Source organism: Rhinolophus sinicus, linkage group LG15, assembly GCF_036562045.2.
Source record: "Rhinolophus sinicus isolate RSC01 linkage group LG15, ASM3656204v1, whole genome shotgun sequence".
NCBI lineage: Eukaryota > Metazoa > Chordata > Mammalia > Chiroptera > Rhinolophidae > Rhinolophus > Rhinolophus sinicus.
Window position 1 is genome coordinate 13888242 of NC_133764.1, and position 26094 is coordinate 13914335.

Consider the following 26094-nt stretch of genomic DNA (forward strand, 5'->3'; position numbering starts at 1 on the left):
TGGAGGCAGAAGCCTTTAGGAGCCAGGGTGTCATTCGCCACACTCCCTTCCCTTGGCCACACTGATTGGAGGTGTCCCAGCGAGTGGAGGCTTGGTCAGCCTTGGTCCTGTGTGAGGGCAACGTGGCGTAGAGCACTCATCAACCAGTGAGTGGCAGGCAGTGTGACTGCGACATAAAGCTCTGAGGTTTGAAGCCACTGAGATTTGGGGGTTGTTTGTTACCACAGCATAACTGAGTTCATCCTGACCATTACAGCCACAGGAGAGACTGTGCCTGAGGAGTCTTAACTGCGCCCAGCACACACCCAGGTGAGTCTTATTTATTGAGCATCTACTAGGAACTGGGTATTCTGTCAGGTTCTGTGATGTACTGTTGAATTTCCATCACTAGGGAATGTCACTATGACAGATTTACCCACGTGCGCAGGAGGAGCAATTCATTTTTACGCAAGTGACGTGGATCTAAACCGTGGAGGGTTTCAATCCATTGATACTGATAACAATATTTTTTGAGTACTACTCTGTATTCCTCTAATCAGAGCTCCTTGGACCTCTACTTGTTTGAACTCGTTTGATCTGCACAATGATCTTAGAAAGTGGGTACTATTCCCCTCATTTCTCAGATGAAGAAACCGAGACACAAAAAAGTTAGGTAACTTACCTAAGATCCAACACTGGGAGTCAAAGCCTAGAATCCATTTTCTCTAGGCTCCTAGGCAGAGGGGTCAAGCTCGGCAAACGTATTTATGTTAAAGTGATTGGTATGTCCCGGATAGGATGAATTGTCTGCTGTCACTTGGTCAAATGAAAGGGTGTCGTAGGCGTTGTGGCTGGAAATGTTGGCCCCACAGTGGAGGGTCTTGAATGCCAGACTGGAGGGTTCGGACTTTCTCCTACAGGCAGCAGAGTGGAGGACTGGGGCTCACGGGCTTCAGAAGTATAAATGCTGGTGGCATCGACTCCGGATTGGAGGATGGGTGTAGGGGCCCAATTGGAGGAACCTAGAAAATAGCCTGTGAGAGATAGTGTTGCACGAACCAGCGTGGGGCCAGAGGAGTAAGTGCCAGCCTTCCAGCTCAGTCCCTTGCCCCCCGCCACACACACCCTTCCTTTGGCCCTTGACTATATCCACATAATGTTTATGTGGCTTTCATGTTCTCCATTTTCCGTTTCTTCTCAAGTGGACTGAAAGCTCCTTGAGGGCAGGGTCGCTATTAGGTGTTCTCTTCCCTCGCCTCCCCCTGTGCCCATAGGTGGTATGTCCTCACAGGCAGAAGCCTACACCTGTCCAAGGTTCAGCTCAGTGCCATCCGCCTGCTGCAGTCTCCTTGGCAGCGCATTTGCCACTGGGTTACAATTGCAGCTGGCTTCCAGGGCCCTGTTCAGTGTTCACTGTTGGCATGGCCTGTTGGCCCCCGGCTTGTGCCTGTTTCAGGGAGCCCCACCCTGTCAGCATCACAGAGAGCCTCGCGGGTCTTTGTCCTCGTTATCCTGGCCTCCTTGAGGGCAGAGACCCTCTTACCCCACTCACTGCTGTGGGTTCGAAAAGTACATAGCAGCCCCTCAGGAAGGAGGGTGGGTTACACCTGACCTCTTCTCAGCCACTATCTTTGAAAGTGAGATATTCTCAGTCTTGAGATGCTCACTTGCGTGACTCATAAAACATTAAGCAAATCTTGTTTTTTTTTCATTAAAAAACAATTAGTCACAACCTCGAGCTAATGGCCGGATACAGCCCAGCAGTCTGCAGACGTGGTTCTCATGTTGAAATAATGAGGATGAGAACAACAACCCTTCATGCTTGCCTGGAGCTCTACCAGCTCACAGCGCCCATTCACACCCAGTATCCTTATTAATCCCCAGGAGAGCCGTGCAAAGCAGGAGGGGCAGGTGCTCTGGCCGGTTTTGTGGGTGAAGAAGCAAGCCCAGACCTTCAGCTACCGCTTAAGTATCTGGCACAGCCAGGCCTCTTCTCCCCTGCCTTCATTCTCTGCCCACACCCTCGGCCCCCCAACTGCTTCTCCCTTTTGTTCCAGGCCCTGCCCTGGGTCCCAGCGCTGCAGAGGAGGGCTTAGCCATTGGGTGCTGAGTGGATGGCTGATGTGTCCCCAGTTCAGCTGGCCAGCTCCATCCACTTCTGGAGCATGCCGACCCCTCTCACAGACCCCTGCCCTCCACGGGAGCTGGTCTTTCAGACTGGTGACACGCACAGACACGCACAGACCGAATGAAGAAAGTAGTTTTCTTCCAGGTTTGCAGTTTGTCATCTGAACCTGGGACCCCTGAAGCCATTTAAAATCTGGGAAGCGAGACACACAAATCAGGAAAGTTAACTGTCAGTACGAGATTTAGCAAACTTAAGACACGGTTAGTTGAGTCGTCACTGTCCTTGGATGGGTCACAGGTATCTGCAGTGGTGCCTTCGCCACTCTCCCTGGGGCCGAGACTAGAACTGCCCGGTTCCCACCCGGGTCCTCCTAGAGGTGCCAGGCTCATAGTTCCCAGCTTTGGTCATCAGGCTTTTCCTGCACATGAGAGTTTGCTGGTTTCTAGCTGTGCCAGAAAGTCTGGCTTCAAATCCTTGAGGAACCCAGGTGGGTGAAGAACGTAAATTCGGCTTCTATTACCAGCATCAAGGGCTCCATTGAAATCCACGTGCCCCCTGGTGGTGACACTGAGAGAGAGAACTGTGGCCATTGAGCGACTTCGGGTTTAACGTGGGTCACAGCAGGCCCGGCCCACCCACTGGCGCTGCGTCTTTTCGCCTTCAGACCCGAGCTTGCAGAAGTGCCCGCTTCTAGAAGTCATCATTAAAACATGATCTACTTACAAGGAGCTCTAATGGGCACATCGTTACGTAGAGTCTAGAACACTCCGTTCAAATTCTGACGCAGAAAACCGCACGGATGGTGGCGAGGCCCAGCGCTGAGGTCTTGTCCCCGCCACCATTGCGTGAGTTTTACTAGAGCCACTCAGTGCAGGTGCTGTTCGGATAAGGTCAGTCAGCGTGCCCCTTTGGGCAAAGCACAGAGCGAGGCTTAGAGAAGGGAACTGGAGGGCACGAGAGCCCTATCTCACCCTGGAGCCATTAAAATCTGCAAAGCAAGACACAGACAACAGGGAGGTTAAAGCTCAATACCAGCTTTAGGAAACTCCACCCGAGAGTAGTACGCTTGCCACTGTCCTCGGGCAGGTTACGTGCCCTGTTGACACTTCGTTTCCTTATCTTAAAATGGGGACAAAAATCATACTCACGTCATAAAACTTTGTGAGGGCCCGATGAGCTAGTGAACTCGTATAAAGTGCTTTTCCCAGAACCTGGCAGACTGCGGGTGCTCAGTAAGTATTCACTGCGATTATTATTGTCATTATGATCGTATGTACCAGTGACCACAGGGAGGCACAGGCTGAGATTTCCGCAGGAGTTGAGAAGACAGAGGTTGAGATTTCTGCAGCATTTCAGGCTGCGTCCTTGAGGGGACAGGCTTTTTGGAGGAGGTGGGATTTGAATGATTGACTCTCAGCATCTGTAGGTCTCACCTGTCACCTGGCAGGTTTAGTGGGATGGATAGTGCAAGCATGTTGGGCAGAAAGAGGGCGGGGAAAAGCGTGGAGGCAGGCACAGTTAGTGTGGCTGGGGAGCCGATGTGTCTAGGTGACAGGAGGGGCTGGGCTACGGTGGGAGCGAGGGCTGGGGCTGTGGGCTCAGGGTGCCAGGCCGAGGGGTGGAGCCTCTCGTGAGGGGGTGAGATCAGGATGATGTTCTAGGACTGTGGATTGGGAGGTGGCAGATGGGGGTGATGGCCTGGGGAAGGGAGCCACCTCTGAGTGCCCCAGGTTGAGAAGTGGCTGCCAGCCGCAGAGAGAGATGGATGTGAGCCACAGAAATGTATTCCAGACAGCAAGACAGTGGAGATGACAAAGTATGTTGGTCCTGGTGACCAGAAGAAAGTTGGTGTCTTTACAGGCAGGAGCATTGAGGGGAGGGAACGTGGAGAGAAGAGGAGTCCATCTTGGGGTGTGCTGAGGGGAAGGGGTTTGTGGTCTTTACCTGGAGATTCCGGGAGACAGGGATGGAGCTCAGGGGAGAGGGCTGGGCTGGACACCTGGATGAGGGATCACAGGCTTGGGAATGTTAGATGGGTCCCTGGAGCGTTGAGGGTCCCAGAGAGGGGTAGGAGGAGATAAGAGTCCTGGGGACACCTGTGTGCAGCGGAAGGGCGTGGTGAGGAGAGGAGGCCAAGGAGACCAAGAAGGAGCTGTCAGGGAGGAGGAGAAGGGCCAGAATCTTCCCTGCAGCTCTTGGAGCACACATGGTACTAAGCAGACCCTGGGACATGTTCTCAGCACCCACTGGCTCTATTGGCAAAACGGACGTTTTTAGTGATGTGTGTTGTCTTCACTGGATGCAGAGATCCCCTTGGAGGCTAAGGGAATTGTTCTGGTGGAAAAGTATGACACCCCCCTTTCCTGGACATTGCTCCTGGGCTGGCTGGTTCTCAGCACCCCTCTCAGATGTCTCCCACCCATGCCTGAGGGCTGTCCATAGCTGAGACCTGGGCTTGGCGCAGGCTGTATGTGAGCCAGGGGCTGTACCTGACACAGTGACGGCATATCCCAGTCTCTGTACTGAGGTGTTCCTCGTGGCACTTCTGGCCCTCGAGTTTAAAAGAAACAGTGACCCCAGAGTACTTGTATGTTGAGGGGATCACTGTTGGTGAGTCTTTCATATATGTAATAGATTGTTATGTAGTGATTAAGGATAAATTCCGGGGTGGCCGGTTGGCTCAGTGGTTAGAGCGCAGTGCTCATAACACCAAGGTTGCAGGTTCGATTCCCACATGGGCCAGTGAGCTGCGCCCTCCACAACTAGATTGAAAACAATGATTTGACTTGTTGCTGAGCTGTGCCCCCTACAACTAGATTGAAAACAATGACTTGACATGGAGCTGATGGGGCCTGGAAAAACACATTGTTCCTCAATATTCCCCAATTAAAAAAAAAAGGAATAAATTCCATGATCCAGTAATCCCATTTCTGGGTATATACCCAAAAGAATTGAAAGCAGAGTCTTAAAGAGATAGTCATACACTCGTGTTCACAGCAGCATTATTGATAACAGCCAAAAGGTGGTAGCAACCGAAATATCCATGGACAGGTGAGTGGATAAACAAAATGTCGTGTATACATCCAATGAATATCATTCAGCCTTAAAAAAGAAGGAAATTCTGACTCATGCTGCAACATGGATGAACCTTGAGGACATTATGCTAAGTGAAATAAGCCAGTCACAAAAGGACAGAAGCTGAATGATTCCGCTTACACGATGTTCTTAGAGCAGCCACATTCATAGAGACAGAAAGTAGAATGGTGGTTGCTAGGGGTTGGGGGAGGGGAGGCATGGGGACTTAGTGTTCCATGGGTACAGAGTTTCCGTTTTGTAAGACGAAAAGAGTTCTGGAGTTGGATGGTGGTGATGGGGGCACAATATTGTGACTGCACTTAATGCTATTGAACTGTGTTAAAATGGCACACACATAGAAAGGTGTCCAAGCAGGGGCGTGGTATGGCTTGGTGGGACGGGCCCATCTTCCATGCCCAGGCCAGCAGTGTGACCTGGGCGAATCACCCAAAGGGTTGACAATCATCTAATCATCAAATGGGTACAGCAGTCTCTGCCCTCCCACTGCCCAGGGTTGTTGTGTGGCCTCGGAGAGTGGCTTTGTGACAATTCTTTGTAAACGGTCCTGCAGAATCCATGTGACGTGTGCACTTGACTGCCTGACGTAAGGAGCAGAGCTTGTGAGCTACTCCAGGCAGGGCTGCAATGGGCTTTGCTGGCGTGTGGCTGCTCATTGCAGGCTGCGTCTGGCCCGTGGCTCACTAGAGTCCTATGGGGTTCCTACCGGCAGCTTCTGGGAGTTTGGGGCTGCAGTTTGTGTGAACACCCAGAAAGACTTTGCAGCTTTTCTCAGCCCGGTTCCAGGAGGGAATAAAGCCCGATTATATATGATGAATTAACTTTGCACTTCTGATTGTACTAGAAGAAGTGAGAAAATGGACACAATTGTTTTTCGTTCTGTGGTTCCTTGAGGAACTCTGGTTGAGAAAGGCTGGGACCTGGCTGACACAGAAGCTCCCACCTCAATCCCCATCCCAGGTTTGGGCGCACAGGGAAACAGGGGCCCAAGAAAGGCAGGGACTGGTTCAAGGTCACACAAAGTTGCTGCGAAGTCAGCGCTCAAAACCAAGTCCCTAAATGCCAGTCCAGGACTGCATGATGGGTGATACGAGCATTCTCCTTCTTTTTGCATTTTGCAAATGGAGCAGTTCCAGGTTGCTGGGTTTTACCTGCTAGTTGTGAAACTGCATTTGTTAAGCTGTTTCCCCAGACCCCAGACCTCCCTGTGTGCAAGAGCGGTGGGTTTGGGAGGCCTGAGCCGAGCCCCCCTGCCCTGAGAGCTGAGGTCGCAGCTCTGGCTGGTTCTGGGCTGTGTGTGGCTAAGTGCACTGCAGCCCTGGCATGGTTGGAGGAGGGGCAGCGGCTAAGTGGTTTCTGAAAAAAAGGGCAAAAATGATGGGAAAGGCTTTGGGATCCTCTGGGAATCGGAGCCGCGGCAACAGCAGCTGCTGCCATTGCTGGAAACGTTTCCTTGAGTGCCATAGCGTGCCCACAGCCCATCCCTGCCAGTGCAGAGCAGCCGTGGCCCAGGGAAGGGCCGAGCACCCTCCCAGAGGCAGGGGAGGCCACTCTTCTCCCCACACCAGCCCAACTCTCCCTTCGAATAGCAACAGCCTTCAAGAGCTCACCGGCACTCGCTGGGTCTGGGCTGTGCCTGCGTCCTGCTGGTGAGTGAGTCCCTTTTGTTGTTTTGTGGCCAACCCAGGTGTTAGCGTTTAGAGTGGCATAGTGAGCGGTCCAAGCTGGGCCCTTCCGCTTTCCAGCTGTGAGTCTGTGGGCGGTTCAACTAACCTCTCAGCACCTCAGCCTACCTGAGCATCTCCTACAGAGGGGTGCGCCATCCGACAACTGGGGATGATACCAGTGGCTGCCTCGGAGGTCGTGGTGAGGCATAAGTGACGCCGCAGCGGCGGGGCACTTCGCCCAGCTCATCGCAAGCACTAGGTAAATGATAGTGGACGTTGCTATTGTCCATGTGCATTATTTGCACCAGAGTCATCCTGGGGTGAAGAACCTGTGGCTGCTGCTGAGGCCAGTGGTTTGTGGCTAGAGGTTTCAGTGTGTTGCCCTCTCTGGAGTGAAGAAGGGCTGGGCCGGGAAGCAGGATCCTTGGGTTCTTGTCCAGGCTCCATTCTGTCTGTCTGTCTGTCTGTCTGTCTGTCTCTCTCTGTCTCTCTCTGTCTCTCTCTCTCTGTCTCTCTGTCTCTCTGTCTCTCTGTCTCTCTCTCTCCCTCCCTCTCTCTCTCTGTCTCTCTCTCTCTGTATTTGGCAGAGTTCCTCTGGTTCTTCATCCATGGGTTGGGAAGCCCCCCGCTCTCTGCCCCTCTTTGGGAGACGCTCAGGTAGGCTGAGGGGATGAGAATGATCTGGGCTGGGTCCTGGATCAGCTCCCAAGAACCTGCAGGGAGGCTGGAGGCAGATGGGTGCTTTGGGCAGAGAGGGGAGCGGGAGAGCCACACCCCAGGACGTGTCACTTGGGTTGGGGAGAGAAGATGGGAGGCTTCTCTCAGGGGGTGAACAGGGTCCTTTCTGGCTCTGGAGTTGAGAACGACTCAGAGGCTGAACCAGGTCTTTGCTGGACAGGGTCGTTTGCTTGGGACTGTCCTTTAGTTCAGATTGGTGAGTTTTTGAACCTTGCGTAAGCTAGAACCACCATCTCTATCAGACACCCCAAATTATAGTTGGAATCCCCCCATCACATGTAGAGAGTTCAGCTATGACAGGTGCATTGCCGTGGGGCTCATGTGCTGGACACACCCAGGCCTGGTAGTGACAGACTATTCTGTCCCTGTCTACCCTCCCAGCGCAGAACAAATGGCCTCTCAGGCCCTGTCCTGCCCTTTCTGCTCTGGGAGAAGCTTGGTTTCCAGTAGGGAATCAGGTATAGGGCATATAGTACAGATTTGGCGTTTGTTGACTGACTGAATGACAGCACTCTGTGGGCTGCTTCCTATTTCCTGGGTTGGGTTAGATCTGGATTGGTTAGGGGAAGAGGTGAAGCTGTTAAAAAAGAGCATCACTGAAAGGTTGGTGGAGGCTCCTGCTATAATAGGTGCCCTCTCGTTGGGCTAAGAGCTGCTAGTCAGGTAGCAGGGTTATTCTTTGTTTTTTATCCAGCCTTATCCAAGGGGAGGCATTCATGGGAGAATGTAATGGTGTATGGTCTGGGTCTTATTCATACTTCGTTTTGGGTTTTGAGTTTCCTGCAATGCTTGTTTAAGCCGGAAGGTGCTGCAGGTTTGGGGCTTCTGAGTTGAAGGGCATTGTCCCCACCTGCCTGGACCCAGGGCTGGGATAGCCTGGTCTGATTGGCCCCCAGGTCTTGGTGTGAAGTCTGGGGCTGAGTTTCATGGCCAAGAAAGAGCCCCGAGCCTTCCAGAGAGGTGGTAGAGAGCTGGAGACGCCCTGGAGCCAGGCTGCCTGGGATCCATCCAGGTTCTGCCTCTTACCAACTGTGTGACCTCAGGCAAGTAACGTCACCACTCTGTACCTCAGTTTCCTCATCTGTAACATATTTACCTCTTAGAGATGTTGTGAGAATGAAGCAAGTGAATGCACTTAAAGCGTTGGAGCAATGCTTGCCTTCTCACAGCACGTGCTCAAACACGTCAATTATTTACATTCTCACTAGCCTCTTGTGCCTTTTAAATGGTGACAGGCTCTCCATACTATGAACCGTGCTTGACAAGAAGTTATCTTCTGGAAGCACAGGCTTCTGATGCTTCTCGTGGCTTCCTACCATCCACACAACAATGCCCGCACCCTGTTCCTTGGCATTCATAGCTGGCAGCCATGTGGGTCTGACCCCACTGCCTATCCCCCAGTCCTACCGGCTTCCCCTTCATCATCTACTCTGGGATCCCCACCCTCTCCCCCAGTCCCAGCCTAACCCCCTCCCTTCCTGGCCCAGCTCATCCGTCACCTCCTCCATAAAGCTTTCTTCAGCACCCTGGTCCCTCTTGCCACCCCCATGCCCCAGCCAGCACCTGGTTCCTGTCTCAGATGGGGTCTTAGTCTCTCTGTGCCCCCAGCACAGGGTCCGGCACTCAGTAGGACTCCGTAGATGGGTGTTGAGCAATGGATGAACAAATGGGTGAGTGGTCAGAAGTGGGACTTTCTGTGGCCAGGGACACTTCCTGCTGCATGCAGAGTTTCCACCAGATGCATGAACCAGAGAAGGACTCAAGCTCTCCTGAAAGCAGAACAGCAGGCAGGAGAGGAAATGGGCCGGCAGTCAGCTGTCTGTCTTTTTCATAGGATGCAGAGTGGTGAGGCTGCCTCATTTCCCCCCCATGGATCTGGGTAGCAGGTCACAGCTGATTTATTGCTGTGGCCCAGCCATGTACTCTGAATTTTCACTGCCTGAACTTTCACTTGAAAATATAGGTCTTACGAACACTCCCATTCCTTCGGTGGCTGTTTTCTGGAATCCAGCTACTGCTGGAACATGCCTCTCCCTAACTTCCTGTAGAAATGGGAACTAGAAGGGTCTGTATCTGATCTCTCTCACTTCCCCCATGGTGACCAGCACTGCTTGTTTTTCATAAAGAGATGGATCAGGCCAGCTCCCTGCCCAGGAGGAGGTCACAGGACAGGGGAGACATAAAGCAATGACAGATGGAACTTGCAAGACTGCAGAGTGGACCATGCCAAGGGGCCATGAGGGATGGGTGGCCACGAGCTGGGCCACTCTGAAGGGGGAGGGAGCATGACCAGTGCAGGGATGAGGGGGTACGGAGGAGGTGGCGTGAGTGCTGGACCCCGAGGGGAGGTGGCGCCTGAGAGGTGGTAAGATTTGGGCAAGAAAAGGAGGAGAAAGCACCCCCAGTGGAGGTGTGCAGGAGCAAAGGCCACTGAGATGGGGGACAGCAGTGGGTACCAGGGAGTGAGGAGGCCCAGCTGGACGGAGGGGAAGAGCAGGAGGTGAGGTCAGGGGGTGGGAAAACAGCATCTACCCAAGTTCACCGCCCTATGTGCTGGCACTCGTGGCCAGCTTAACTCCAGCTGTGCAGGCCTTAAGGCCCACCAGCCCCGAATCACTTAAAATAAAAAAGTTCATGGCCAGGAAACTTGACCAATGCTAATTTTACCAAAATGGTAAACAAAAAGCACAAGAAAATTCCCCTACAAACTCAGGGGTTGCAGCAGCCAGGTAGAGGAGCAAAGACAGGCGCGTGCACACTGATGACAGGGACATGTGTCCTGTGCAGTGCAGTGTGAGTGTCGGTCTCTGCCAGCCCCTCCATTCCCGGCCATGCAGACTGCTTGGCTCTTTGGGGCTGAGCTGTCCTCATCGCCGAGCCGTTCCTGAATGCACAGCCAGACACAGCCACGCCACCTGTTTCCCTTATTCTGCTCGTGCAGGGAGGCAGGGTAGTGGTACCATCCCCAGGCTGCAGATGAGGCAGTTGAGGCCCCGAAAAGAGGAGTGGTTCAGCCAAGTCTCTCAGAGCCTGCCGGCTCCAAGCTGGGGGCGCACCTACCCCCGGAGGCTGGTGCCCGTGGGGCTGCTACTGGGGTCTCTGGGGTAGGATGTATAACACCCTTGAAAGCTTCCCTTCTGGGGGGCTGGAGGCATCAGTGTTGGACCTCTGGGATGTTCTTTTTCATAGGTGCCTTTGCAAGGAGGGCAGGTCGGGGCTAGTGTCGTATAGTCCTCGAGCCAGGGGCAAACCCGATCTTGGTGGCTGCCTGCAGGCTGCCTCTTGGGCAAGGATGAAGAAATGGGGGAATTCAGACTCAGGGGAGTCTGAGGATCTGCCACCATACAACTCGTGCCCAGACCCCCTGGATGGAGACCCTAACTCCAGGCCGGCTCCAACCAAGCCTCACATCTTCCCCACGGCCAAGAGCCGCAGCCGGCTGTTCGGGAAATGTGACTCCGAGGAGACTTCTATGGACTGCTCTTATGAGGAAGGCCAGCCAGCTTCCTGCCCAGCCATCACAGTCAGCCCTGTTTTTATTGTCCAGAAGACTGGGGATGGCCCCACCTGTGCCAGGTAAGCTGCGTCTATAGCCCCGCCCGCTCCCCACCAGGAGCCCAACTGGCTCAGCTGGTTGAGGCCCCAGCCATGGAGATACCATGCTACTCCAACTTGTGGGCTGAAGGTCATAGAGCTGAGGAGCTGGGGAGCCATCAGAGGCCATCTGGTCCAGCGTCTGCAGTCATAGGACCTTTAGGACACATGGTCGCCCATGGATGCTGGCATATATCCTAGCTGTTGGCTGATCTCTAGGTGTTCAGGTCTAGAATGCTCACCAGCCCCAAACACTTAGATTTCCAGTCAAAAAGCTCAAGGGAAGGATGCTTTTAGACCGAGAGGACGAGCCCAAACCCTGCTTCCAGCCACCTTTAGGCTACTGCCTCCAGGGCCCCAGCTCTGCAGTAGGCACAGAAGTGAGTGGCATGGGTGTTGGAGGAAGTGGTGGTGTCAAAGACTTTCAAATGGTGCCTGCAGACAGGGTGGGGACAGAAGGGGGACATGTGCACCCCCCCCAGTCTCCTGTTGCATCAGTTTCCTGGATGGTCACCTAGACAGAGGAGTGGGTTTTTTTAATCATGTTTTCCCCCTTTTGATTTGCCTTGGGGTTTCATCATGCTCCCTGACAAGCTCTGAAGGCCTTGGGCCCGAGGGGAGACCAGAGTATGAAACGAAGGCGTTTTCTGGCCTACAGGCAGCTCTCCCAGGACTCCGTCCCTGCCGGTGCCGAGAAGAGCCTCAAGCTCTATGACCGCAGGAAGATCTTCGAAGCTGTTGCTCAAAATGACTGCAAGGAGCTGGAGAGTCTGCTGCTCTTCCTGCAGAAGAGAAAGAAGCACCTCATGGACAGCGAGTTCAAAGGTGGCCCTGCTGAGGGCCGGGTTCCCGGGATGCTCCAGCGCCACGCCCTTCTCTGACCCTCATTTTGTCTTGCAGACCCAGAGACAGGGAAGACCTGTCTGCTGAAAGCGATGCTCAACCTGCATGATGGGCAGAACGACACCATCCCCCTGCTCCTAGAGATTGCCCGGCAGACGGACAGCCTGAAGGAGCTTGTCAATGCTAGCTACACAGACAGCTACTACAAAGGTGAGGGTCGATGGGGTCAGCATGACTTTGCTACAAGCATACCTGGAGCCAGGAGGGCACTGGCACGGTTGGGCAAGCCTCTGAATAACTTACTCCCTGTCCCAGACACTGAGCTGGCATTGCTTGGTCCTAAGGTCCATGCGTCCCCCACTTGCTGGCTTGGTTTCTCCTCGTGCTGAGGGTCCCGACCTCCCCTCTGTGCCCTCAGGCAATGTTGACACCTCCAGCTCCCAGGCCCTGTCCCTGGGGGTCTCTACTTCTGCCTCAGGGACTCCCTGATCCCCCTTTGGGGTTTTTGGCCTGGCCTCCTCCAGTGGTGGGGTCATCTGTTACTTTCTGCCCAGGCCCTTCCCCACCTGTGTGGGCACCCCTGCAGGACTGTGGGCACAATACCAACAGCATGTACCCTCCACAGGCCAGACGGCCCTGCACATTGCCATTGAGAGGCGGAACATGACGCTGGTGACTCTCCTGGTGGAGAACGGTGCAGACGTCCAGGCTGCAGCCAATGGGGACTTCTTTAAGAAAATCGAAGGACGGCCTGGCTTCTACTTTGGTAGGGAGACCCTGGGGTAGACACTTGTCTTTTTGACAATTGCTGAAGGGCAGTTTGGGGCAGAGATAGAGGAAGTTAGAGATCGGTAATCCAGGCCCCAAGCTGTCTGTTCCTGAGGCCCACCGTGTATCTGTGTTGGCCACAGGTGAGCTGCCCCTCTCCCTGGCTGCATGCACCAACCAGCTGGGCATTGTGAAGTTCCTGCTGCAGAACTCCTGGCAGCAAGCAGACATCAGCGCCCGGGACTCGGTGGGCAACACGGTGCTGCATGCACTGGTGGAGGTGGCTGACAACACAGTTGACAACACCAAGTTTGTGACGAGCATGTACAATGAGATTCTGATCCTGGGGGCCAAGCTCCACCCTACCCTGAAGCTGGAGGAGCTCACCAACAAGAAAGGGCTGACGCCCCTGGCCCTGGCCGCCAGTAGTGGGAAGATTGGGGTAGGGAGGGGGTTTCACGCTGAGCTGGGGGTGCTGTGGGAGGGGACAGCCCGCCTCACTGTGCATGCCTGGCATTGCCACTGTGGGAGCCCTGATGCTGTCACTGCAGCCTGTAGGGGTGGGGGTAGGAGGCTGTGAGAATAAGCCAGAGGAGCTGTGAGAGCTGAGGGAACCCAGCATCGCACATGTGGCCGTTTCTGATTTCTACAATGACTCTGCGCATCGCCAGTAAGACACGAGGAGGGGCTGGGGTGCTGGGGCCTGGGAAGGGGGCGGGTCGAGCTGAGGGTGACATGGATGTGATCAGGCAGGTGGGATCAGGTGATACGTAGCTCTGATGTGGCTGCAGTTGGAGTCTGAGGCAGCCGGCACATTGATCTTGACAGTGGCCGCTGGATGGAGGCTGGGGCTCCCCTGGTGCTTGGGTGGGATCTCCAACTAGGCTGGGAAGCAGAATGATTCTTAAAGCAGAGGGGGTGGCCCAGTGGGGACCCAGCCTGTGGCAGGGCTCCAGGCTGGTCTCTAATGAGCTCTCGTATCCCCGTGGTAGGTCTTGGCCTATATTCTCCAGAGGGAGATCCATGAGCCCGAGTGCAGGCACTTGTCCCGGAAGTTCACCGAGTGGGCCTACGGGCCTGTGCACTCCTCGCTCTATGACCTGTCCTGCATTGACACTTGTGAGAAGAACTCGGTGCTGGAGGTGATTGCCTACAGCAGCAGTGAGACCCCTGTGAGTGGGCCTGGGCAGGGACCGAGGGAGGGCTTCGGTCTCACGGCGCAGGAGCCACCACCCCCACCCCCACCCCTGGCCGGGCTCCGCCGTCTTCCCCTCGTTGAAAACCTGCTGCCCCGGACCTATGCCCTGCAGCCTCATCACCCATTTCCTTCCTGTTGAATGTTTTCCTTCAACATACAAACAATATACAAAGATAGTCCCCTAAAAACATACATATTTCAGCAGTACATAGACAGAAAGAATCCTCCTTTTATCCATATGAAAACATGTAGCTTCATTCTGTTTAATAAATAGGATCACACTACACATAATGTAGAACCACTGGTTCTTCCACTTAATGGCGAGTCTTGTAGATAATTTTGCATCTGTACATAAGGGTCTTCTTCTGCATAGTATCCCTTAGTAGAGATGGGGAGAAAACATCCATAGAAGGTCATTTAGGTTATTTGCAGGTTTTTGCTATTACAATGCTGAAGGCCACTGGGCCTGGGTTTGAGCATTATTCTATGAAGGATACCTGGAATTGGAATTGCCAAGTCAAAAAGTGTGTACATTTTAATAGCTCCTGCCAAACTGTCCTCCAGAAAGACTATCTGCCCTTGCCCATGAGTGTTGGGTACACAGCTGCCCATGGCCTTGCCAACTTGCGTATTGTCAATCTTTTTTTAAAACTAGTTTTATTTATTTATTTATTTGTTTATATTTATTTATTTATATCTAAGTGTGTTTTTCCAGGACCCATCAGCTCCAAGTCAAGTAGTTGTTTCATTCTAGTTGTGGAGGGCGCAGCTCACAGTGGCCCATGTGGGGATTGAACCGGCAGCCATGTTGTTAAGAGCACCGCACTCTAACCAACTGAGCTAACTGGCCTCCCCCTAACTAGTTTTTTTAAACTAGTTTTTTTTAAAACTAGTTTTTTAAAAACTAGTTATAAGTCCATGGAGTCAAACATGCTATCTCACTGATGTTTTAATTTTAGTTTTCTTGATTACTATGAGGTCTAGCATTTTTTTCATGTTTATCAACTATTTGTATTGCTTCAGTAGATTTCCTGTTCATTGTCCTTTGCCATCTCTTCTAGTGGACTGTTGGTCTCACCCCTTTTTGATTTGCAGGCGTTCTCATTGTAGAATGAATTGATCCTCTCTCTGTTGCATCTGTTGCAAATGTTTTATTTTCTCCCAGTCTGTCTTTTGTCTTAAAAATATTTATTTATTTATTTATATTAAGATATCATTGACATACAACATTATGTTAGTTTCAGGTGTGCAACATAATTCGATATTTATATATATTGCGAAACGATCACAACAATAAGTCTAGTTAACATCTGTCTCTGCAGTTATACATTTTTTTGAGAACTTTTAAGATCTACTCTCTTAGCAACTTTCAAGTATACAGTACAGTATTATTAACTATAGTTGCCATACTGTACCTTATATTCCCGTGACTTATTTTATAACTGGAAGCTGGTACCTTTTGACCTTCACCCATTTTGCCTACCCCCTATGCCCTGTCTCTGTATATCTATGACCTTGTTCTTTTTTTTTTTTTTTTTTTTAAGATTTGACATATAAGTGAGAGCATATTATTTGTCTCTCTCTGCCTGACTTGTTTCACTTAGCATCATATCCTCTAGGTCCATCCATGTTGTTGCAAATGGCAAGATTGCCATCTTTTTTTTATGGCCGAATAGTATTCCATTGTATATGTATACCAATTTTCTTTATCCATTTGTCTGTCTCTTAACTTCATTTATGGCATCATGTGCTTATAAAAGCCTTTAATTTTGATAGAGTCAAATTGGTTAGACTTTTTCTCTTATAGCTTCTGTGACTTGTGTTTTCCTTCGGAGGCCTTTTCCCATTTCAAGATTACACACATATCTTTCAACACTTTCTTACAGTTCCTTTGTAGGTATTTTATGTTTGGCTCCTTAATTTATCTAGAATTTATGTTTGTGTAGGTGTGAGGTGGGCATCTTATTTGGTTTCCAAAAGAGGGTCCCATCTTCACTTAATGAAAAACCCACCCTGCTACCACTGCTTTGAAAGGTCACCTTCTTTATTAGCTCTTTCGAAGGTGACACTCTGAGTCCCAGGATGAACTCAGGGGCTGGAATCTGTTGGCGAGGAGGGGCTGCCACCCTGTCTCACAGGGCAGAGGCTGCGTTTACAGGGACAGAGTCCAGGGGAGGGAGAGATGCCCGGCCTACTCTGCTCTGCCTTGTCAGCCCCTATCCAGGCTGCTATGCTGAGTCCTGGCCTCTGACTCAGAATCCTGGATGCAAGTGTTCCCGGAGGGCTGGCCCTGGGAGGAACTGGCCTCAGGAGGATGGGGAAGTTAGAACTAGAGAAGAGAGCGCTCTGGGGCCATGGCTGCCATCTTCATGTCTCTGGAGACTCTCAGGGGCTAGGAATGCAGTACTGGCACCCTGAGTACAGAGCTGGGACCGCTGGTGGAAAGCAGAGAGGACCAACTTTACTCCAGGGAATGGATCTTCCCAACAGTTAGTGTTTCTCCACAGGCTTCTTGAGGCAACAGGGAGCTTCCCATCCCCAGAAGAATTGAAGAAGATACTGAACAGGGACCTCGTTGGGGAAGCTCAAGCTTGGGCTGGGGGCAGGGCTTGATGGCCTGAAAAGGCTGGGATGACCTGATTTTGGTTCATCCATCCTAGGGATACCTGAACTTTAACAGAGCTCTCCTGGATACCAGAATTTTGCCCCAAAGCCTACTTGTAATGATGGTATCCCAGGCACTGGCCCACCCACTGCAGGAAAGCCTTTCTAGTTCCCTTCAGTCTCATGCATCAATAACTGCCACTCTTGCCTGGATAGCCTGACTGACCCAGGCCTGGACATGTGAGAAATAAGGAATCCAGAGGCCCCTTCCTACCTGCCTCCAACCCCTCCCTGAGCGGCTTCATGTCAGACTCTGCCTTTGCCAGCTCCTTTCCGCTATTGTGGGAATAATAAGGACGCAGGCACTCAGGAGTAAGTTATGTATTAGAGATAATGGGCATAGAACGTCGGGCAACACTTGTGAGTATTTAGGTGTCAGGGCACTTAGGGTCCCTTGTCCAGTTTTACCTCTTGTTCACTGTACACACAGGGGCACTGAGGCCCAGAGGGAGGGCCCATTGGTGCAGATCTGTGAGCCCCCAGCTGCTCCAAGGGCTGAGGGCATGCAGAGACCAGGATGCGGGGAGTGCCTTAGGCTGATGTGGGGGTGAAGTGGTTCCTGGTGGGGGAGTGAGCCTCCTTTCTCTTTGCTCCCCTCAGAATCGCCATGACATGCTCTTGGTGGAGCCGCTGAACCGACTCCTGCAGGACAAGTGGGACAGATTCGTCAAGCGCATCTTCTACTTCAATTTCTTTGTCTACTGCTTGTACATGATCATCTTCACCACGGCGGCTTACTACAGGCCTGTGGACGGCTTGGTGCGGCCCCAGGCTCGGGCCTCGCTGCAGGGAGGGGAGAGAGGGCACGGGCGTTCTCCAGCACCTGCAAGACCTCAGGCCCCGGCTGGGCCCTGGACTCCTTCCCAGCTCACTGGGGAAATGGAAGGGTCACCTGAGGACCCTGATATTCTTGTGCTCAGTCCTGCCTCTCAGGGTGTCCTGGAGACGCACCCCCTCTCCTGTTCTCAGCCCCTCCTTTAGCATCCTGGTTCTGTGAGGCTGAAGGGGAGCAGTAGGTTAGAAAGGATGCAGAATTAGGGCTCAGGAGCAGCTCTCCCCTGGGCTGGGTGTCGGCAGGGTCATGGGAAGGCATAAGCCCCAGGTCTGTTGCCATCCTGCTTGCCTGCCCATTTTTGTTCACTCACTCGCTCATTATTTATCCCCTAGACATATGCTTTGGAGTACTGCTTCTTTGCCATGCCCTGGGCCATCCTCAAAAGCATCTTAACAGACTTCCTCTCCCAGCCATGGACTCCCTTGAGTTTCAGAATTCAGTCCTTTCCATACAATACCTAAACACTTAATTTGCTGCTTTTATTTTCAGGGTGCCTTGCTTGTCAATTTGATTTTAAAACACAATGTCCTAGTTAGATGAAACCTAATCTCTATCCACCTATTAAGGCCATTTAATGAATCATTTTAAAAGAGGAACATACTAGTAAGACTGGCTGGTGAACGAGTGCTTACCAAACATTGGTAGTAGGCCAAAAGGGAACCCGCTTCAGGAAATGGTGGCTGAAACACAAGGATGGCACACACTTGTGTGGGACCTCTCTCCCTCCACTATCCGTGGGAAACTTTTACAGTTTTGGGAGACCAGGGTTCACCATAGCTGTGGGAGAAGCAGGAAGCATGTGGCATTGGGTCTGTAAAAGTGCCTCCATCTATGCCATCACCCTCCTCCCAGTGGACTCTTTGCTGGGACATAGTTCAGGAGATAGCACAACACTGGAAGGACGGTCCTCTTGGCACCTGGAGGCTGCCACTTTGGGAATCAGGTCCCACAGAGGGGCCTCCGTGCAGGTGTCCCCATAATAGTACATTGTCTTTATTTGCATCTCTCTTTTTCTTTCTCTCCTGATGGTGGCTGAACCTCTCGGGCAGAATTTGGGTCTTAATCACAGGTATTGGCACCTGGTAAATGTTTGACAAATGAATGAATGAGTGATTATTAATTTCTGTCCCTTGCAGCCTCCCTATAAGCTGAAATACACCGTCGGCGACTATTTCCGAGTTACTGGAGAGATTCTTTCTGTATCAGGGGGAATCTACTTCTTTTTCCGAGGGGTAAGCATTCTTTCCTACACTAGGAGAGTTTCTACTGCCACCAAAACAAAAAGCCAGTAGGCTCACTCAGTGCTCACTCACTTTTTAATTCATTGGACAGGTAGGACAGGTAACGGCCCTGCTTGAGGAGCTGAGAGATGCACAGGTGAAGACAGGGGCCCGCCAGGCATTCACTTTTGGGGAGTGAGGGTCCACCCAGAGGGTCCCTCAGGCACTCATGTCTTCTGAAGACATGCAGTCAGGGCTCTCTACTAACTGTAATATTTAACTACAGAAGTAGAGGGGAAGCCTCTTAAGAGATAGGCTTATGACGGGTAGTTGTTTAATTAATTGAAACAGTCCATTAAAGCTCAGAATAATGAAAGAAATCTACCCGTATACTGGAACCATTTTATTTTAACTGAAAACTCACAGATGCACAATCCTTGGCCATTTTCTAATATATGAGCAGTCTTTTCTTTGAATGTGAGACCACTGTTACACATACAAATAATTTAAGATAATTGTGATTATTTTCCCTTAATCTTTTTGATCTCAGCTACACCCAATTTTTTTTCCAGTAATTTAATTTTAAGGAGTCTTTCCAAATCATTGCCCTGTATCTTTACAGAAACAACTGTCTTTTTTTTTTTTTGCACTCATAGTTTATGTTATAATAAAGTACATAGTTTACGTGATAGTAAAGTACTAAAGGCAAAAAGCATTCTTGGCAAACACAGGATTAACAGATGGGAGGTTGGCAGAGTGTGTGGGTGGCCGGGAGAGGATCTCCGAGCTGCCAGTGTTTTGCAGGGCCGTGGGCATCAGTCAGAATGTTTTTAGGGAGTGGAGAGCACTGATTAATCTGGTTAATCTGGTGAGTTAGTTCAGCTGATTAAAGAATTTTTACTGTAATGCATACTTACAAAAAATTATGAAAAAAAGCACAAATTAGAAAGAAGAAAAACAATTGCTCAATCCCATCATTCAAGCCCATCAACTGATAACATTTGATTTTCTTTCCTGTCTTTACTTCCAAGTATAGTTGTCATTGCACTTTCTATTTTTAAAAATCTCTCCTGATTCACATAACATTACCCCATTAGCCTGACCCATGCTGTTCTACTCTCTTCATTATCTTGCTTTGCCACACTCCCGTCGTCCATCCAGGTGCTCACCACTGAGCCACATGTAACCTTTCCTGGGATCTTACTCTGTCTATTTACCTGCAGATTCAATATTTCCTGCAGAGGCGGCCATCACTGAAGACTTTGTTTGTGGACAGCTACAGTGAGATGCTTTTGTAAGTGACCCTTTGACTATTCTGCCTCTGTAACAGACAGCATCTTTTGCCTTAGTTCTGAGGTTACAGCAATCAGCTCTCATTCTTTTGCATACACCAGGTCTGGAACGTAGTAGGACCTCACAAACATGTTGAATAAGTGATGGAAGGCACTCAATAAATGTTTGGTGGGTGAATGAGGGTCCACTCTGTGCCAGGTATGAACCAAGTGCTAGGGAATACCAGACCTGTTTTACGGGCTCATGTGGTTTATAGTCTAAGTTAGACATATCCTTATTCACTTTTTCCATCCTTTTGTCTATCTGTCTGGCATTCACTGAGTTGGCTCTGGTATACCAAGATAAAATAGACATGGTTCCTGCCTTTAAAGAATTTCCAATCTTTAGGGCAGAGTTTCTCAATCGTGGCACTATGGACATTTTGGGGGGCTGTCCTGTGTATTCTTTGTTGTGGGGGGCTGTCCTGCGCATTGTAGAATGTTTAGCAGTATTCCTGGCCTACCCACTAGATGCTAGTAGCACTCTCCCTGTCCCCTAGTCTTAACAATAAAAAAATGTCTCCAGATGTTGCCAAATGCCCCCACTTGGGAAGCATACAAAATCACCCAATTGAAAATCATTGCTTTAGGGGGAGACTGATTAATAAAAATATAGTCATGAAAACAATGTGGATGTCATAGGAAATCTCTTCCTGTGTAAAATAAACCAGAACCTTATGCGGTTCCCTTGGAGGGCCCAGGATACAGAGGGGGCTTTCAGAAGGGGAAGGGTCCTTCTCCTGGGATCTCAACTCATGACCTCTACCCTGATCCCCAGGTTTCCCTCATTCCTGGGGCCTCTCTCTTTATTTCTGGCAAGTGCAAGGAGTTGATTTCTCATCCCACTGCAGCTAACTTGTCCTTAGGACTCAGAAACCCCATCTTTTTACCATAATCTTGAGATACTTACATTTTAGCCCCCAAGGGCAAATTCAAGGGTGGGGTATATAGGATTAGCACAATGCTGATTTGCTTTATTAAGAGAGGCAGTGTTTTCCTACATAGCATTATGCCAATAAACTTGATTTTATTCCTAGGACAACCCACTGTCGGTATGTTACAAATTTTTAAATTTAATTTCTCAAAGCTACCCATGCACATAGGTAAAAATTTAAAGAGTACTAAAAAGCTTACAGCCAATGTAGGAGTTCCCTGCCCCAACTCGTCTCATTCCTTGCAATCCTCCTTCCCAGGGACAATCACTTTCCATTCTTGCAGCTCTTTTTTCTAACATTTATTCACCTGGTAGATGAGGGTTTAGCATCCTTATACTGCCTTCCCCTCTGCTTCCCCTCCTCTAGCTTTCCAATATGGTTTGTAATAATTTTTGTTTTAATCAATATTCAGTATTTACATTTTTATGTCTCTGTAAATACTAGTTGCAGTTGAGCTTCACAATATACTATATTATTTTTCTTTCCGTTTCTCTTAAAGTTAATTATTACGTTGTTTTAGCTTGCTGAGTTTTCTTCATACTCGTTGTTAATTCTTCCCACACATCTGGAAACCTCTCAGTACAATTTTCCTCAAAAAATCAGTGACGTAATTTAGGCAGTGATCCTCCCGTTTAGTCTAGTACCCACCTGGCGTTATACATAGTTATTGCAACATTATTGGCTACATTCTCTATGCTGTACTTTACATCTCCATGACTATTTTGGAACCACCAATTTGTATTTCCTATTGCCTTCACCTTTTTTCACCCAGCTCCCCAACCCCCCTCCCCTCTGGCAACCATCTGTTTGTTCTCTGTATCTATAAGTCTGTTTCTGTTTTGTTTGTTTATTTTGTTCCTTAGATTCCACATATAAGCGAGATCATGTGGTGTTTTTCTTTCTCTATGCTGTATACTTGAAACTAATATAAAATATTGAATGTCAACTGTAACTAGAAAAAAATTAATTAAAACAAACAAATAAAAAAAGCTCCATAGAAACCTCCCAATAAAGAAAAGGCCAGAACAACAACAACAAAATCAATGACATAAATTATATGATCAGATCCCCACCCCCTTTTTTTTTTTTTTTTTTTTTTTGAGGAATTTCACCTGGAGCACTGCCCTCTTTTTCTAACCTGGCTGGTTGTTCTTTGGGTCTGCTGCTTAGCTTTTATCCTGGGACTTCATTTTGCTGCCAACCTTGAAATTCTCATCGCTTTCCTCCCAGGTTAGAGGATCTGTCTCTTTCTTGATGTTCCCCATTGTTTTATTTGAGCACATCCTTCAGTATTTTAATCTGGTGCAAAAGATGGTGTAGTATTAATAGTAGCAGGCACTGTGATGACAGCTTTCACCAGGCCTGATTCTTGAGTTACGTTGCTCACATATGTTCTTCCAAGGTGTCATTCCTTCTTTACTAGAACTTTGAACATCCTTTTTGCTTTTCTGCTGAGTTGTATTTCTTATTTTCTGAACATTGTGTATTCCTCTTTCCTGATTTATTTCCTTTTTTTGCGGGAAGGACGTCTCAACCAAAGAAAGAAGCCATACAGTGGGAAAGGGAGAAGTAAAATTTCGTATAAATCTGGTACATCTGAAAAGATTTCTACTGTCCGTTCAAATTTGATTGATATAGTTTGGTTGGGTATACAAGTCTTTCTAAAATTTGAAGATATTTCTCCATTGTTTCCTTGCTTTCAGTATTATATATTAAAACCACTTTAATTCTGGATCCTCTTTTGAGACCTGTTTTGGTTTTTCCCTTTGTAAATCTATAGTATCTTCTTTCCCACCCCTAGTGTTCTGAAACTTGTGTCTTGATTTAGATTTGTTTTTATCCAATGTTCTGGGCACTTAGTGGGCTCCTTCAATCTGGAAATTTATGTCCTTTATTTTTGGTAAATTTTCTTGAATTATTTCTTGATCTCTCCTCTGGAACTCCTATGATTTGTATAGGTCTCCTGACAGTCCTGACCTAGTTCTTACATTTTCTCACTTGTGCTATATCTCTTTATCTTTAGCTCTTCTTTCTGGGAGGTTCAAATCAACTTTAATTTCCAACCCTTCTATTTAGTTTATTATTTCTGATATCATGTTTTTATTTCTAAGTGCTCTTTAAAAAAATGCTGTCTGTTCCTTATTTATAGCATTCTATTCTTGTTTCATGGATGCACTATCTGCTTTTGTATCTCTAAGGCTATTAAGATAGTTTTTGGTATATTTTTCTTCTTTGGCATAGTTTTTATTTTCTCCAAGGTGTTTCTCATTTGCTTGTTTTGTTCTCTTTTTCACACTAGAGGCTATCCTTAGGATATCTGAAAATCTTTGATGTCTGCTCATGAGTATGAGTAGAGGACCGAAAAGCTGGTTGGAAGCGCTTAATGTGTGAATGGGGCTTATCAATTTTTTATTTTATTTTTTTATTAGTTTCAGGTGCACAAAACAATGTAATAGTTATACATTTATCATTTATATCCCTCACACTGTGTCAACCACCCTCCCCCCATCCACTATCCCTCTGACAGGAGCTTATCAATTTTGAGCTTCATTATAGGCTAGTCTAGATAAACCAGTTATTGGAGAATATCCAATTCAGTCTTTTGCATCTTTTCAATCTTCTATCTGGAGGGAAGAAGTCTGGCTGCTGGCTTTTGAGAGCCTAGTGGAGAAGAGGGCTTTCTGTAATCTGTATTGTATGAAAATCACATAATCTCCTGTTTTTGGTAAAATACCAGTGCTTTCACTGCTATTTGATAAAACTGGGTCCAAAGACCCTCTGTTTTATCCTCTTCAGAGACAAAATCTCCACTCTTCCTTATTTTTGGTCTCTCTTCACCTCTCCTCCAGAGGAGCATTTTGAGGCTCCTTGATTAAAAGAGTTGGTTCTCACCTTTCCCCCTGCGATTCAGATTTGGTTTTCTTGGATCTGCTAAGTCAGTTTCCATTTCTCCACTGCTTCTCACCTTCCAAAATTCATATGTAGGTACTCCATTTCCCACCCAAGGCAACCCTTTACCTATTTCAACTGCCATCAGTTCTTATTTTGGCCAAGGTCCTGCAAATGCAGAGGTGTTTCTCTGCAGCAGAACTCCAGTTGATGAGCCAGTTTATTGACATCAGTTTTTAATGGACTCACATCAGCCTAGTGGCAGATTTTTGCTGGGTTCTCTCACACAAATGGGAGGTGAAGTGGTCAGTGTGGTCTGCTGTGTTAATGCAGCTGGGGGGACTCTTAGAAGGGAGCCGTGCTGAACAAGGAGGCCTCGCTAGAACAAATAGGTAAGGAAGGGACCACTGAGCAGACCCTCTTATAGGATCGTCCAGATGTCCTCCATCCTGTCTAGGGCTCCGACTTGGACAGCCTCACTGGACTAAGGAGCTGAAGGACATTTTCTCTGGCTCTCCTGCTGAATTTGAGGGTGTGACCAGCAGACTCTCCCTGTGGTTTCCCAGGAGAGCATGACCTGTCCCTTCCAACATGCTTAAGCCCTCCTAGAGTCTCTGTTGTCCATGAGGCTATTTTCATGGGGACTGGGCAGGAAGATTGTTGGGGTTAAGGCAGTGTTTCTCACCCTTGTTTTCATTATTGCCTTTTTAGACAATTCTTTCCAATTGCCCCTCCCATGAATTTTAATACCACAAATATACTGAATAGCTGTTTACGGACTGTATTTATATCTGTGCTTTATGTATATAGAGAATAAGATTTTGCATCCCCCTCTCAGAAGCAGTATTTGCCCCCGTGGGGGAAATATTGCTCCCACTGAGAATCATGGAATAAAGGAGACAGGGCAGCCAGGCCTAGCTCCCCCCTTGGCCTGCTGTCTCTGCCTCTGAGAGGCCCAGGCAGCTGGGGTCTTCCTGTCTGTGGGGGTGCAGGCCTCCCAGGTGATCTTAGACAGAGCTTCCTGTCCCCCCACCCTCAGCTTTGTGCAGTCACTGTTCATGCTGGGGACCGTGGTGCTGTATTTCTGCCAACGCAAGGAGTACGTGGCCTCCATGGTGTTCTCCCTGGCCATGGGCTGGACCAACATGCTCTACTATACCCGCGGCTTCCAGCAGATGGGCATCTATGCTGTCATGATCGAGAAGGTGGGTGCCAGGGTCTGAGTGGATCCTCCACAGAACCCGTTTACCTCATGGGTGTGGGGGACCCTGTCCCACAAACTATCCATCCACTCTGTATTGTCTGGGGAAGTGCTAGTTTAGCTCAAGACCCACTTCTCCCGCTAATTCCCCAAGAATCAGGGAATCTGATCTTGACTCAAGTTTGGGGGCTCCCCTAAAACTTGACTCTGCCGACATATCAGGCCCCCCTGAACAAAGGTCATAGGGGGAGCTGTGGATGATTCCCTCATTAACACCTGAGCTGCAAACCACCAAATCAAACCTTCCTGCATGTTCTCCGATTTCACTGGGGCTCAACCTTAACTCCTAGGCTGACAAAGCCTTGGCCCTTCCCTCAGCCCTGCCCGGGGCCTGGACTTAGTTCTGACAAGCCTGCTCTCCCCTGCAGATGATATTGAGGGACCTGTGTCGCTTCATGTTTGTCTACCTTGTCTTCTTGTTCGGGTTTTCCACAGGTAACGGGCTTGGTAAGGGCTGGTGGGGGAAGGGCTCCTGCTCACCTCAGCTGCCTGAGGACTCTGCAGGGGCGGGGTGAAGGGGCCCAGTGGGGTGTGTGTCTGCAGATGGCAGTGGATGGACACCGAACACAGTACAATGAGCAGGAGAACCTGGAAATGTTATTTATAAAGTACTTTAAGTAATTTGGGGGGTAAGAAGTGCTGCTCGCCTGTGGGATAGCTGCATTTTGGCTAAGTTTTTTAAAGAAAACTTTTTTGACATTATTGTAGACTTATAGAAAAGTTGCAAAAATAGTACAAATAACTGTCTACACTCTTTGGCCTAGGTTCCCCAAATTTTACCACATTTTTATTACTTTCCCTGCTACACACAAAACACATGAGCGCACACACACACACACACACACACACACACACACACTTTGAAAAAAACTGAGAATAAGTTTTTTATGATCAGACATGATCAACCTTTTACCACTAAATGTTTCAGTGTGTATTTCCTGAAAAAGATGG

The 26094-nt window shown here is 49.2% G+C and overlaps 1 protein-coding gene across 5 annotated transcripts in view; it reads left to right on the forward strand.

Moving 5' to 3' along the window:
* Nucleotides 1–126: 126 nt before the first annotated feature.
* TRPV1 (transient receptor potential cation channel subfamily V member 1) overlaps nucleotides 127–26094 on the forward strand; it is a 36408-nt gene continuing 10440 nt past the window's right edge. Inside the window, exons 1-12 of one of the 5 annotated variants that reach the window (XM_074320845.1) lie at nucleotides 127–309; nucleotides 10795–11181; nucleotides 11858–12024; nucleotides 12100–12252; nucleotides 12668–12808; nucleotides 12954–13252; nucleotides 13803–13982; nucleotides 17273–17431; nucleotides 18644–18739; nucleotides 19951–20021; nucleotides 24922–25087; nucleotides 25512–25578. In XM_074320845.1, the coding sequence (XP_074176946.1) occupies nucleotides 10898–11181; nucleotides 11858–12024; nucleotides 12100–12252; nucleotides 12668–12808; nucleotides 12954–13252; nucleotides 13803–13982; nucleotides 17273–17431; nucleotides 18644–18739; nucleotides 19951–20021; nucleotides 24922–25087; nucleotides 25512–25578 (1783 nt within the window). In that variant the 5' untranslated portion in view covers nucleotides 127–309; nucleotides 10795–10897. Of the gene's footprint in view, nucleotides 310–6300; nucleotides 6850–6958; nucleotides 7127–10794; nucleotides 11182–11857; nucleotides 12025–12099; nucleotides 12253–12667; nucleotides 12809–12953; nucleotides 13253–13802; nucleotides 13983–17272; nucleotides 17432–18643; nucleotides 18740–19950; nucleotides 20022–24921; nucleotides 25088–25511; nucleotides 25579–26094 lie in introns of those variants that run through there. The other 4 variants (XM_019743833.2, XM_074320846.1, XM_074320847.1 and 1 more) reach the window with 4 other exon arrangements.